Raw genomic sequence first — 15,199 nt, forward strand, 5'->3', positions numbered from 1 at the left:
AAGCATATTTGCATTTTCCATATTGAACATAATACGATGGCTCCCTCTGCTGGTTGTACAAATCAATAATTTAACACACATTTCTGTAAATTCTTCAAAATACTTACTCCATGGAAAAAGGTCTGGGAACAGTTCATGTCCAGTTGTGCGTGAAAAAGAAATATACCATTACCTGTTAGTTTTCTTTGTAATATACATCAGCTTTTTTGCCTACTGAAAACAGGTATTGACTCAAATCAAATAATTATTTCTAGTAAAAACAGTGCAGGAACATGAATGAGTTTTATGGATCAGTGAGTTTACCCATCTGGATCTCTTTTCTTCCAGTTGGCGAGGACAGTGTCAGCATTGATGAGAATCGGGGGCAAACCCAGTCTCTGAGACACCTCACAGAATGGCACCGACAGACTACGTGGAAGCATGACAAACATAAATAGTCAAACAGTTTAGTTCTGTGCTTCAGTCCTATTAGTGGTATGGAATGCATATTGAATCATTGTTGTACTTTTACAGTTTCTTTATCGCCCTCCTGCCACACATAACCCGAAGTCATTATGCTCAAAGCCAGATGGGCCAAACGCAGCTCACGGTAAGTCTGCAACAAATGAGTCTCCAACAGAGGCATCTGAGAAAGAATACAGAACACAAAACAAATACAGAGTAATCATAATTAAGATTATTAAGCTTTTCAGGCTCTGCATCCATTCTCACCATCACCATTATTTCCTGGTTGGTACCACAAATCAAAAGATTATTAGACTGAATAATCTACAATGTTGCTTTTTTGTAAGCAAGTAAATAAATACAAAATAAAATAAAAATATAATCATGGTGGCATGTGACAGGGCAGAAAAATATGGCAATATTGTTTAAAATTATATTACGGTGCCCGCCAGGGGACACCTTCGGTTCACTTATGTTTGTCGTGGCCACGACATATAAACTCGTGGGAACATGATATTATGTTGTGGCCACGAGATATTAAGTCGTGGGAACGTCATATTAACTCGTGGGAACGTGATATTATGTCGTGGCCACGAGAAATGGATCTCGTTCCCTCATCATCGCATCTTGTGGCCACGACATAAGGATGTCGTTACCTCGACAAAATGATCTCGTGGCCACGACATAATATCACGTTCCCACGAGTTAATATGACGTTCCCACGAATTAATATCTCGTGGCCACAACATAATATCATGTTCCCACGAGTTTATATGTCGTGGCCACGACAAACATAAGTGAACCGAAGGTGTCCCCTGGCGGGCACCGTATTATATAAAGAATACTTTGTCTCAAAATAAAGCTAAAAGGACATTAATATTACACAGTTTAACTATTTATTTAGTGCAAAACAGTGAAGAATGGTTATTTTGCTAGCTGGTCTCATGACGAAAACATACTGTACCTGTGGGAACTTTTTTTGCAAGACATGAAATACGTACTAATAAGTACATGTCACTGCAGTTTCCAACAGAAATTAACACCAGAGGCAGTAAAACAGCGCACACTTGTATTTGTTTTCATACACAGTTATGATTACAAATCCATGTGTTTTCATTTCTGGATGTAATAAGCTTGCTCGGTAGCTCAGCTGGCATAGAATTGGACTTTGGGTACAAATCCTGTGAAAACCATGACTCAGGATGGAAGAGCTGAAAGATGAGAAATCAAAAAAGCTAAAACGGCATGCTTGCGATTGCGTTTTTACGTTGCATTCGTTTTTGTTTATACTATCGAGTAGGTTTAGGTGTAGTGCAGATGGTACATTAGTTTAATACGTCACAAAGCATTAGAGTTATAGCGCCATTCAATGGACATTTCAAGTCAGAACTGCGGTGATACATACAAAACCAACGTCACATAAAACGCACCATATGTATATTCATCTGTACATTCTGTATGGTGGTACGGATTTCACGTCTTGCGAAAAAGTTCCCCCAAGTATGTTTTCGTCATGAAATCAGGTTGTTATATTCTGAATGGAAATGCAAAATGTTATTGTGCTGCCAATTTTTTGCTCTTTGTAGCTAAAACATTTTTGTTATTGTGTACTTAGTATGAAAGATCATACATCATGAATTCTGAGGCGCAAAGAATGGGAAGAGATGAGTTCTGGCACATTTCTGGCAATGTCCATCCAGGGCTTGTAGTCCAGTGGTAGGTCTTTCTGAAACACAAGGTAGATAAAATGTATATAGAATGTGTTCATAACACAGTAACAGTAATGCAACATTATATATACATATATATATATATATATATATATATATATATATATATATACACACACTGCTGGTTATATAAATAGAATATCTTCAAAAAGTTGATTTATTTCACTAATTCCATTCAAGAAGTGAAACTTGTATAATGTTTACATTCATTCCACACAGACTGATATATTTCAAGTGTTTATTTCTTTTAATTTTGATGATTATAACCAGGGTTCGAAATTAACTTTTTTCATCACCAGCCAAAGTGGCTGGTAACTTTCTGAAGTTACCAGCCAATCAGAATTTCCATCAGACAAATTTTTACGTGGTGAAAATTAGGGGTGCAACGGTTCAACCTACTCACGGTTCGGTTTGTATCACGGTTTTAGAGTCACGGTTTCGGTACGTTTCAATACATGTGCTATGTTTAGGGAAAAAAAATTAAAAGTAAAGAAATACGAATAATCTACCTAACTAGAAGCAACAGCACAAATAAATACAATAGAGTAAAGATACAATAAAATAAACTGATTTTTCGTTTTTTTTTTTTTTAAAGTAGGTCTAACATTAGTTTTTAGGTACAGAAACTATGCCGGGGCCCATCTCCTTCTCTGGTCAATTTTGCAAGGCCCCCCTATGCCTGACATTTCCTCTAAAGGTGTTTATTTTTAAACCTTTTTTAATAACCGAAACATTTGTTTTGCCTTTTTATTCTTCTAATGCATGTTATAAAAAACCTCAAACAAACAAACTTTAAATTAAAACTATACTTTTGAATTTAAAAGAAAACCCTCTGCTCAGTTCTAACTTTTTAACATATATACAGATTTAAATCTCCTGAATTCTTTAATTCAGAGATTCTTTACATCTTCAGAGTATTTTTTAAGCATTTAAGCATTCATTATAAAACACTCACAGGACAATCATTTTGACAACTACGAAAATACTTTAAAATTTCACGCAAAAATACTATGGATCAGAGCCCCGAAAGCATGAATAGTTTGTGAATCAATAGCGGACTTATGCGTGCCAAGACTCCGATATACAAGAGTGTCATACATTACGCGCGAGTTCGTTAGTAGCCTACTATTACTCTGATCGAACCTTTACATTAGCGCGATCGAGGGTTTGTTTCATGCAGCCAAGAGATGAAGTAGAGTCGAGACTTGTTTTCCCGCGGGGGTATAGGTTACTTTTATGCAGGTTTTTGCGGGCGGGAGTGGGGCAAAACATAAATGTCGCGGGCGGGAGCAGGACGAAATAACATTTCTGCGGGAGTAATATTTGCGCGGGTTTGCGCGCTTCGGATGAGCGCACACACAGATCTTCTCACTTCTCACTGCGCGCGCGGGTTTGCTTCTTATAGCTCTTAAATGTTGAAACTGGCAAAGCTTAAATGAGTTTAGTTTAAATCCAGATAGCAATGTGTGCTGTTCAGGTATCACCTGCACACAAGCGCTATCAGCACCCGGGAGATGACGGAATAAATGACTGCTCATATTCCAGCATGCGGCACTCGCACTGACCAATAATGGTTTGTCCAGGGGACAAACGACCCATATCGTCTCTGACATGATTTGCATGATTGGCTCAAGCATCACCGGCCAAACTGGCTGGTAAGTTTTTATCAATACCCGCCAAAATGATTTTTAACCCGCATTTGGCGGGTTGGCGGGTGTTAATTTCGAACCCTGATTATAACTGACAACTAATGAAAACCCCAAATTCAGTATCTCAGAAAATTATAATATTACTTAAGGCCAATACAAAGAAAGGATTTTTAGAAATCTTGGCCAACTGAAAAGTATGAACATGAAAAGTATGAGCATGTACAGCACTCAATACTTAGTTGGGGCTCCTTTTGCCTGAATTACTGCAGCAATGTGGCGTGGCATGGAGTCGATCAGTCTGTGGCACTGCTCAGGTGTTATGAGAGCCCAGGTTGCTCTGATAGTGGCCTTCAGTTCTTCTGCATTGTTGGGTCTTGCATATCACATCTTCCTCTTCACAATACCCCATAGATTTTGCTTGCCAATTAAGAACAGGGATACCATGGTCCTTAAACCAGGTACTGGTAGCTTTGGCACTGTGCCCAGGTGCCAAGTCCTTATGGAAAATTAAATCTGCATCTCCATAAAGTTGGTCAGCAGCAGGAAGCATGAAGTGCTCTAAAATGTCCTGGTATACAGCTGCATTGACCTTGGACCTCAGAAAACACAGTGGACCAACACCAGCAGATGACATGGCACCCCAAACCATCACTGACCGTGGAAACTTTACACTGGACCTCAAGCAACGTGGATTCTGTGCCAATTTATTAATGCATTAACTACACTCATTGATATTTGAATGACCTGAGCTATGAAGGAGTCTCTATAGCTAACAGGCAGTTTAGTCAGTAAGATGTCAACATGAGATCCACATTGCAGTTCATATCTGATAGGCTCATCCACAGCATGCCCACCAGTGTGTTACCAGCAGGGGCAAAATATTTGGGCATCACCTGGTCGAATGTCTGGTGCATTCAGAATAGCTCTCAGCGCACTCTGAAGTTAGCTGCCTTGGTTGACCATACCTCTGCCCTAGGGCTTGCACAGCACTGGTGTAGGGGAAATGGCGGTTAACATACCTCTTAGCTACCTGGAATGCAGCAGGTAGTTGTAGATATCTTGTGCACCTGATACTTGTAGACCTCAGTTAAATGCCTGCAAGGAGCAAAGGATACTGTCTGGTCCTCCTTAAGCATCAGGAAATCAATCACTTTCCCTAAAGAGAAGACTGCCAGCTTTGGTTTGGGTATGCCATAGGAAGAAGCAATGGCCATCTCCATAAATGCAGGTGTCACAGTGTTTGAAGGATAATAATACAGTGAATATTGTGGTCCAGGCCAAAGAGGTGGAGGTAGAGGTAGTGGTTGATAAGGGTGCTGAGGATGCATTGTTGGTTATGCTGGTACAGGCTGAACTGGAGCTGGCACCGTCTGTTGGTACTGTGGCAGCAGTGATGCTGGAGCAGATTGTACAACAACTGGTCAACGTTGGGGTTGCACATAAGAAAGCACAGGCAGGTAAGTGGGCATCCCTCGAGTACGACTTGGACAAGGATCTGGCACTTGGTCTCCCCTCGTAGAATTCTCTGTATGTAGCCATAGCGCAGATGATGTCCCAATCTGGGTCGAAAGACCAGTATGTTATGGTTTGCGCATGTTGGAATGGTTGAACATCAACTGGCCTAATTATTCTATCAGAAAGAACTGCAGATACTCCAGGATTAAGTTTAAATCCAAAGGTTTATTATAGGATGTGTAATACAGTTTTGGTTGTGAGGCTGAAGATGTGGTGAGGAGATGTGTCATTTATAGATATGCACACACAACAAAGAAAACCATGCTTTTCAAAGAATAAACTAATTCCAGGAGACTGCTAATTCCAATTCCTGCTGAACTGAACTTTTCGCACATGCACCAGACAAGTCTGGACAAGTTTGACTCTTTTATTGAATTTTGTACACTCTGTTGGCTTTCTTGGCAGAATGTGGACTGCTGAGATGATAAAACTGTCTTTAAAGAGCAAAGTTTTATACACTCTAAAAACAAATGGTGCTATATGGCACTAAAAGTGGTTCTTTGGCTCGTAATCATAGGGGAACCACTTTTAGTGCTATATAGCACCTATTTTAAAATGTGCTATATGGCACCTTTGTCAAATGGTTCTATGTAGAACCATCAGATGTACCATATACAATACACTTTAATTTACAACCCGCAGATGGCACAATTACCCTGTAATTACATGGAACAAGAGTATATTTTCCAAGTAATTTTAAAAAGCTTACGTATAAATACACCAAACGTACGATTTATGCCTGGCACAGCAATAGAATAGATACCTGTTAAAGGAACACTCCACTTTTTTTGGAAATAGGCTCATTCTCCAACTACCCCTGAGTTAATAAGTTGATTTTTACCGTTTTGAAATCCATTCAGCTGTTCTCCTGTTCTGGCGATATCACTTTTAGCATAGCATAGCATAGATCATTGAATCCTATTAGACCAATAGCATCGCGTTCAAAAATGACCAACGAATTTCAATATTTGTCCTATTTAAAACTTGACTCTTCTGTAGTTATATCATGTACTAAGACCAGTGGAAAATGTAAAGCTGCGATTTTCTAGGCCAATAAGATTAGGAACTACACTCCCATTCCAGCGTAATAGTCAAGGAACTTTGCTGCCATAACATGGCCGAAGCAGGCGCAGTAATATCATTTCAGTAATATTTCAGATGGGCGAGGCGCGCACACGAGTAAATATCCCAGATGTGACTGATAACACTCAACAGTGTTAATAAGGGTAACTCTCTGTATTTACACCGGGCAGAGGGTGCTGTTTACACTAACTAGTGTTAATCTTCTAAAATTCAACACCACAAGTTTAACACTTTACTCTATCAATCCTTAACACCAGGATTTTAACACTGGAGATTTTGCTGGTTGTTATGCCCAATTACCAAAACGTAGGTTCTCCCTACACGTACATGCTTTAATATTTACACTATAATTACAGAAACGTACACCGTAAATTCAGTTTTGCTTACGTAGTTTTTTGCAGGTTGCATATCTGGTTTGTTACCCCCTAATTACTAATTAAATATTGTTCCCTTATATCTACATGTTCATTCTATATAGGTACACTATAATTACAGAAACACACCGTAAAATCAGTTTACTTACATAGTTCTTTGCTGGTTGTAATCTAAAGCATTACCGTATTTCCTTTTTAAGTTTGTGATATGTCGGTATAGGCTAACTGACTTCGCACACACCTACTGTAAAGTCTCTTATCAGTTTACATTAATTTAAAGACTACAGCCGATCACCATGTTTTAGATTTCTCTCATCCTCCTATCACACAATTTAAGCTGCAACTGACAGCTCTTACTGTCTTGTTGCTTCCCACCGCCACCCCATTATCCTCCTTTTATTGTAAATGTTACTCCACTTGCATGTTAATTAATATATTTACTACAATGGCAAAATGTCTTGAATCACTTTTATGCTTTTCTAAGGTCAAAGGGACTTATGTGGGAAATATTTCCTTATGGGGGCTTTAGGGCAAAAAGATCTTCAGGAAATGCATTGTATGTTAATGTTGTTTTTAATCCTTTCCCCAACTGAAGAGTTAGAGAGTTAGAGATCCTTATTAAGAGGCTTAACAGGTTCTGTGTATGGCAGTGGTGCTATATAGCACCTTAACGATCCCAAAGAATCACTGAACAACCGCTGAAGAACCAGACAGGGGCTTGACCGGTTCTTTATACACTAACGGTGCTATATAGCACAACAATCACACCAAAGAACCGCTGAAGCACCATTTTTTTCTGTGTGTATACTATAACAAGCATAAATTTGCATTTACCTTACCAGTTAATTGCATTGCATAAAACACCAATATAATACATTCTTACCAGTGTTGGGGGTAACACATTACAAGTAACGTGAGTTATGTAATCATATTACCTTTTTCAAGTAACTAGTAAAGCAATACTTTTTAATTTACTAAAAAAATCTAAGTTGATTAAAAGCTCTCTTGTTCCCATGTTGAGAGAAATCTGTTACTTCAGTTCTAGAATAAATATGAACATGCATTAATTCATCTCACTCACAAAAAAACTGATTCACTATTCCTGAAAATGAAAACAGTGAAATTGTCACAGTCAGGCAGGTTATTATTATTTCCTTTATTTAGCCAGGAGATCACATTGAGACAGTACTATCTCTTCTTCCAGTGAGACCTGGTCAAAACGGCAGCACATAAAGTTTCACAAAGAAGATCACAAAACACAATACCACAAAAATTACTAAATCAGATCATAAAAAACAATTACATGTATCCTTTAAAACATTATACAGAAGATGTTTAAAAGTACTCAAAGTTGGAAGATTGTCAAGATTAAGCCGATTTTGAAGATCATTCCAAGCCTTAGGAGCATAAAAGGAGAAAGTACATTTGCCAAGATTTGACGTTACCCTTGGGACTATTAACCGAATACAGGAACCAGATCTAGTGCGTTGATTATTTGAGTGAAATCTTAACAAATTAGACAAATAAGATGGTAGTTTACCTAAAAGAGCCTTTAAAATAAATAAATACAAATGTAATTTTCTCCTTTGATATAAAGATAACCAGTCTAAGGAATTATACAAAATACAGTGATGCGTTCGTGAATCTGCACCTGTGACAAAGCGTATTGCTGCATGATAAACAGAATCTAGTTTTCTCAACAGAGTAACAGATGCATGCATATATATATGGTCACCGTAATCAAGTATAGACAAAAATGTACTCTCTACTAATTTCTTACGAGCCTTATAAGGAAAACAATTTTTTAACCGATATAAAAAACCTAATTTCGGCCTGAGCTTTTTTAGTAACTTGTCAATGTGTATATCAAAGGTTAATCTCTCATCAATCCAAATACCTAGGTATTTATAAGAGCTTACTCTTTCTATTGATACACCAAAGGAGGTTGAGGAGTGGAGATGGAGGAGAACTGGAATAAATGAATATAAACAGTTTATTAAACAAAACACTGAAAATGATACAAACAAACAAAAACCAGGAGCATAAACCGAGGACATGTAACATCAATATTGACCGACAAACGGGGTGTGCAAACACAGACACTTAAATACACTGAAACGGGGGCGTGGTCACAAACAAGATAACAGGATAACGAGGGGGAAATACAAATATGGGCATGAGCAAACCAAATGGATACAAAACTAGAGGGGAAGACAAGGACTAAACCATTAGAACAGGAAACATAGGGGGAAAAACACTAGGAGAACAGAACAGAACAAGACATAATCCTGACATTACCCCCCCACCCCCCCTCCCCGAAGGCGTGTCTCGCGCCTAATAACATCTATAGGGGAGGGAGGGTGGGCGCCCTGGAGACCGCTAGGTACGGACACAGGATACAGAGGTGGTCTCCATGGTGGGTCTGGGAGCTCAGGGGGCCATGGCCGGGTAAACAGTCCAGGTGGCCATGGTGGATCTGGGGGCTCAGGAAGCCATGGCCGAGTAAACAGTCCAGGTGGCCATGGCGGATCTGGGGGCTCAGGAAGCCATGGCCAAGTAAACAGTCCAGGTGGCCATGGCGGATCTGGGGGCTCAGGAAGCCATGGCCGAGTAAACAGTCCAGGTGGCCATGGCGGATCTGGGGGCTCAGGAAGCCATGGCCGAGTAAACAGTCCAGGAGGCCATGGCTGATCAGGGGAGTAGCCCCCCCCCCAAAAAAAAAAATTTCTTGGGGAAACTTAAGGCATAGTCCACCCAGGAGAGCTCGGAAGAGCGTGCTGGACAAAGCGCCGGCTCTGGAGGGCGCGCAGGAGAGAGCTCCGGCTCTGGAGGGCGCGCTGGCTCTTGAGGAGCGGGCTCTGGACGGCGCTCTTGAGGAGCGGGCTCTGGAGGACTGGACGACCCCATCGGAGACTCTGGAGGGCTGGGCATCTCCAGCGGAGACTCTGGAAGAGCAGGCTCTGGGCGAGCGGTCACTGGAGGGTGCTCTGGCGGCGCGGTCACTGGAGGGCTGGGCGGAACCAGCGAAGACTCAGGGAGACTGGGCGGAACCAGCGGAGATTCTGACTTGACGGTAGCCATCTTGGGTGCAGATTCAGGCTTGGCGGCCATCTTGGCCAGGGATTCAGGCTTGGCGGCCATCTTGGCCAGGGATTCAGGCTTGGCGGCCATCTTGGCAAGGGATTCAGGCTTGGCGGCCATCTTGGCCGGGAACTCAGGCACGGCAACCATCTTGGCCAGGGATTCAGGCTTGGTGGCCATCTTGGCTGAGGATTCAGGAACGGAGGCCGTCTTGCGTGCAGACTCTGGCATGGTAGCCATCTTGAGAGCAGATAATAACATGGCGGCCAACTTGCTTGCAGACTCTGGCGTTGCAGCCATCTTGCTGGCAGACTCAGGCGTTGCAGCCATCTTGCTGGCTGGCGTGGCGGCCATTTTGTGAGCTGACGCGGCGGCCATCTTGTGAGCTGACGCTGGTTTAGCGGCTGACGGGCTTGAGCGCGGAGAGGAAGCCTGAGGTACTGGGCTGAGGACCATCGTGGGGCTTAGGAGGACTTGGGGACACGTGGGGGACAAGGGAGTGAGGTCCCAAAGTTTGTCCTCAGCCCAGTTCATTTTCTCGTTTGGTCCGTCGTTCTGTCACAGTCAGGCGGGTTGAGGAGTGGAGATGGAGGAGAACCGGAATAAATGAATATAAACAAAGTTTATTAAACAAAACACTGAAAATGATACAAACAAACAAAAACCAGGAGCATAAACCGAGGACATGTAACATCAATATTGACCGACAAACGGGGTGTGCAAACACAGACACTTAAATACACTGAAACGGGGGCGTGGTCACAAACAAGATAACAGGATAACGAGGGGGAAATACAAATATGGGCATGAGCAAACCAAATGGAAACAAAACTAGAGGGGAAGACAAGGACTAAACCATTAGAACAGGAAACATAGGGGGAAAAACACTAGGAGAACAGAACAGAACAAGACAATATTAAATAATACAAATATTCTTTGTGTATTTAATCACATTTTAATTAACCTGTGTCTTTGCTGCTGACCTTTGACGATCAACCATACTAATAAGCAAAAATTACTCAAGCTAACATTTGTTCTTTTTAATTACTGAAGAGCGTTGAACTTTCTTCTGCGTTCTAATGCACAAACGTGAATTTACTTTTCCTTCAGCCTGAGGCTTTTGGTGTGAAAGGTGTGCTTTTACATTCGCCAAAAATTAACTTTTTATATTAAAAAACAAACAAGCAAGCCCTGCCCAGATTTAAAAAGTAACTCTAAAGTAACGCTAAATCAGAGGTGGGTAGAGTACCCAAAATCTGTACTCAAGTAAAAGTACAAGTACTCATGGAAATATTTACTCAAGTAAGAGTAAAAGTAACAATCTTAATAGTTACTTGAGTAAGAGTAAAAAAGTATCCGATGGAAAAAGTACTCAAGTAGCTAGTTACTAGTTACTTCTGATCTGATTGATATGAAGTGAAAACCCTGAATTTCAAACTGTTTGGAAAGCTTTTCACTATAAATGTACTTGAGTAAGAGTAAAAATAATTATCTTTAAATATACTCTAAAAGTACTAGTTACCCCAAAAATTTACTTATGTAAATGTAACGAAGTAAATGTAATTTGTTACTACCCACCTCTGCGCTAAAGTAATGTTATGCATTACTTTCTAAAAAAGTAATTAGTTACTTTTTAGGGAATAATGCAATATTGTAATGCATTACTTTTAAAAAGTAACTTTTCCCAACACTCATGCTTACTCCAATGTTTAAATAAAACAAAACAAAACAAAACAGACAAACAAAATAATACATAAATAGGTTTGCTGAAGCTAACAAAATATTATAAGTGTAATGACCTACCAGAGGCTCTGGAAGAATAAACCCACAATCCTCAGAGATGTGAAACTGTCCCAAAGACAATGGTGTCTCTGTATTTTTCACTTCAGTGCCCATAATTTTTAGTACAATACTACTGACTAATTCTCTGTTTTGCAAGTACTGGGCATATGCTACTGTCACTACTCTACAGCTGGAAGTGGAATGAACCTTTCCATCGGGCAACAAACTATTTCTCTCTCTCCCTCTCTCTCTCTCTCTCTTTCTGTGTGTTTTTGTTCTAGAGATAGTAATGACCTTTCCTCACCCTATTAGAAATCATATCAGTTTGCATGTGTAAAAAGGTAGGATTAACGGTTATGCAGTTTAAACTTGCTTGACAACCCCTGTGCTCAAGGTTATGAAAGTACAAGGTGTTTAATAGAAAAATAATGAAATTCTGACATTTCCACAAAAATGACTGTCGTTTGATCACTGTCCTTCTATTCTGTGTTTTTTTTTTGTGTGTGTGTGTGTGTGTGTGTGTGTGTGTGTGTGTGTGTGTGTGTGTTTTTCTGTTCTGTGTTTACTGTCCTGACGGTCTATTTTAGGGGTATGCAAGTTCAGTCCTAGAGAGTTTCTGTCCTGCAGAGTTTAGCACCAACCCTGCACAAACCTTACCTGCCTATAGATTTAGTAATTCGGGCTAATCTCTCATCTGGTTGCTTGAGTATACTGTTCCCCTTCGGGAACGTCGAGCTGCGTCGGAACGTTTTGGGAACGCCCCCAGCGTGACCACGCTCTGATCACGTGTATAATCCGTCCAATAGGAAAAGCGCGTGCGACGTCACGGACGGGGTGACGTCAGGAACCAGGAAGCTATAAAGCATGTGCGGTGAATGCAGCCGGCAGCTTCTGTCCTTCAGTCGCGCTCTGTGTATTGTCTGTCCCTCAGTGCTGTTTTTCAGAGCCAGTTTGCTCTACTTTATTTGAGCACTGAGTTATCTTAGGAAAGCAAATAAGAAAGTTAAAATGGGTGAAAACAAGCAGTTTAAGCAGTGTGTTCCTCCCTGCCCTAGATACATCACGGCAGAGGACACACACTCGCTTTGTGTTGTTTGTTTGGGGGCGAGGCATGCCCAGTCAGCCTTTGAGGAGGCTGACTGTGTGCATTGTTTGCGGCTTCCTCTCCGCACGCTTCGCTCCCAGAGGGCACTTTTCGAGGAAGGAGCCCTCACCAGCGTTCCCCGCGGATCAGGTCCCGCTTCTGCTGAGGCAGAGCGGTGCTTGCATTCGTGGGGATCGCAGATGGATCTGCTAGTGAGTGTGGAGACGGGCGAGCCCCTTTCTCCAGCCTCCTCTGGCAGATCCTTGCCCCTTTCTGGTCTGGAAGCCCGTTCTGCGGTTTCTTCCCTCCAGGAGGGGCACTCGTCCCTCCGTCTTTCTTCCTCTGAGGAGGAGGAAACGGAAGCGGTCGAGGAGGCTGGTCCCCCGCCCACCCAGCCCGTTGAGTACGAGGAGTTAGTGGAGGTGGTCACTCGTGCCGTTGCCAAACTCAACATCAGTTGGCCGGACGTTGTGACTGGGGAGCAGAAAGCGGCGACAAAGCTTGATGAATGCTTTCTGCGTCCCAAAGTTACACCTCCACGCCGAGGCCTGCCGTTCTTTCCCGATCTCCACACCGAGGTGTCGAGATCGTGGACAAAACCATTCTCGGCACGTGTTCACTCCCCTTCTGCCGCCATCTATTGTAATGTGGTCGGGGCTCGTGAACACGGTTATGGGGCGATGCCACAGGTGGAGCAGACGCTCTCGAGCTATCTGTCCCCTAGCTCAGCATCGTCCCTTAGGGCCTCGGCACTCCCCAGCAAACCGCTAAGAGCTACATCAGCATTGCTGGGGAAGGGGTACTCCGCAGCAGGTCATGCTGGAGCTTGCTTGCACACTATGGCGGTGTTGCAGGCGTATCAAGCCGACCTGCTGAAAGAGTTTGATGAAGTCGAGGATGGGGCAGCAGTCGACGTCAGCGAGCTGCGTCGTACTGCTGACCTCACTCTGCGAGCCACCAAAGAGACCGCCCGCGCCATTGGGCGGTCTATGGCAGCCATGGTGGTCGCAGAGATACATCTCTGGCTGACCCTGTCGGATATTAAAGACCGCGACAGGGTCTATCTTCTTGACGCCCCGCTCACACCGTCTGGCCTGTTCGGCGACGCGGTTCCCTCCGTCGTCGACAGGTTCAGGCAGTCACGACAGCAAGCGGCAGCGTTCCAGAGATATCTTCCTCGCCGCTCAAGCTCTGGGGCTGCTGGACGGGAGCAGCCCCACATGAGTACCCACTCCTCGTACCACGAAGAGCAGAAGCGGAGCGTTGCTACTCGGGCCCCCCCCACAGAGAGATCGGGGGTCCAGTAAGCGCTCCAAGTCGGGGGCTTCTAAACTGAAGGGCGACCTGAGGGCCGTCCTTCAGGCGAGGAAGTCCTCAACAAAGAAGTCCTGACGCCCACGGCTCAGGGCTTCTGAGGGCAAGCCCGCCTGGGGATATAACATCACCCCAGTGCCCTCGAGAGACCGGGCTGCCAACCCTGCCACCTTCGGTGCTTCAGGGCGCAGTGGTTTCTCGTGGAACTCCCTTTCTGCATCTGCCCATGCGCGCTGCGGTGCAGAAGGATCCGCTACCTCAAAATCCATCAGAGATCAGCCTCGAGAGGCTGATTCCCTTAGTAGAGCATTTGGCAGCGTGGAAACTTCTGCCAAACGTATCTCAATGGGTCCTGCAGACTGTAGAAAGAGGTTACAAAATTCAGTTTGGCGCCCCTCCGCCCTCCTTTCAAGGGGTTGTCACCACTGTCGTGGCCCCTCAGCAGGCTCTGATTATGGAACAAGAGGTAGAAACTCTTTTGAGGAAGGAGGCCATCGAGGTGGTCCCTCCTCATCTTATGGAATGCGGGTTCTACAGCCGCTACTTCATAGTTCCCAAGAAGGATGGAGGACTGTGTCCTATTCAAGATCTCAGACTGCTCAATCGTGCAGTACTGAGATTTCAGTTCAAAATGCTTACTGTCAAGCAGGTTGTGTCTCAAATCAAGTCCGAGGACTGGTTTGTGACCATAGATCTCAAGGACGCCTATTTTCATGTCTCCATCCTTCCACAACACAGGAAGTTCCTCAGGTTCGCTTTTGGGGGCAAAGCTTACCAATACAGGGTCCTTCCCTCCGGTCTAGCACTCTCACCCCGAACTTTCACCAAGTGTGTGGATGCGGCGCTGGCTCCTCTGCTACTCCAGGGCATCCGCATACTGAACTACATAGACGACTGGCTTATACTGGCCCAGTCCAGAGAAATGGCAGTTCGACATCGAGATGTCGTTCTTGCCCACATGAAAGTTCTGGGGTTAAGACTAAATTCCAAGAAAAGTGTTCTTTCTCCAGCTCAGAGAACCACTTATCTAGGAGTAGTTTGGGATTCGACCACTATGCGGGCTCATATGACTCCCGCTCGTATAGAGTCGATTCTCAACGCAGTCGAGAGAGTCAAGATAGGCCGGTCACTCACTGTAAAGCA

At 43.3% G+C, this 15,199-nt stretch overlaps 1 protein-coding gene across 1 annotated transcript in view; it reads right to left on the reverse strand.

Annotated features, from left to right (window-relative positions):
- ido1 (indoleamine 2,3-dioxygenase 1) overlaps positions 1 to 11,847 on the reverse strand; it is a 216,330-nt gene extending 204,483 nt beyond the window's left edge. Inside the window, exons 1-5 of the mRNA XM_073819055.1 lie at positions 11,676 to 11,847; positions 2,075 to 2,166; positions 505 to 625; positions 304 to 421; positions 108 to 122 (exon numbers count right to left, since the gene is read on the reverse strand). Of these exons, the coding sequence (XP_073675156.1) occupies positions 108 to 122; positions 304 to 421; positions 505 to 625; positions 2,075 to 2,166; positions 11,676 to 11,772 (443 nt within the window). The 5' untranslated portion in view covers positions 11,773 to 11,847. The remainder of the gene's footprint in view (positions 1 to 107; positions 123 to 303; positions 422 to 504; positions 626 to 2,074; positions 2,167 to 11,675) is intronic.
- Between the last annotated feature and the right edge of the window lie 3,352 nt (positions 11,848 to 15,199).

The sequence above is a fragment of the Garra rufa genome, chromosome 15 (assembly GCF_049309525.1).
Source record: "Garra rufa chromosome 15, GarRuf1.0, whole genome shotgun sequence".
Taxonomy (NCBI): domain Eukaryota; kingdom Metazoa; phylum Chordata; class Actinopteri; order Cypriniformes; family Cyprinidae; genus Garra; species Garra rufa.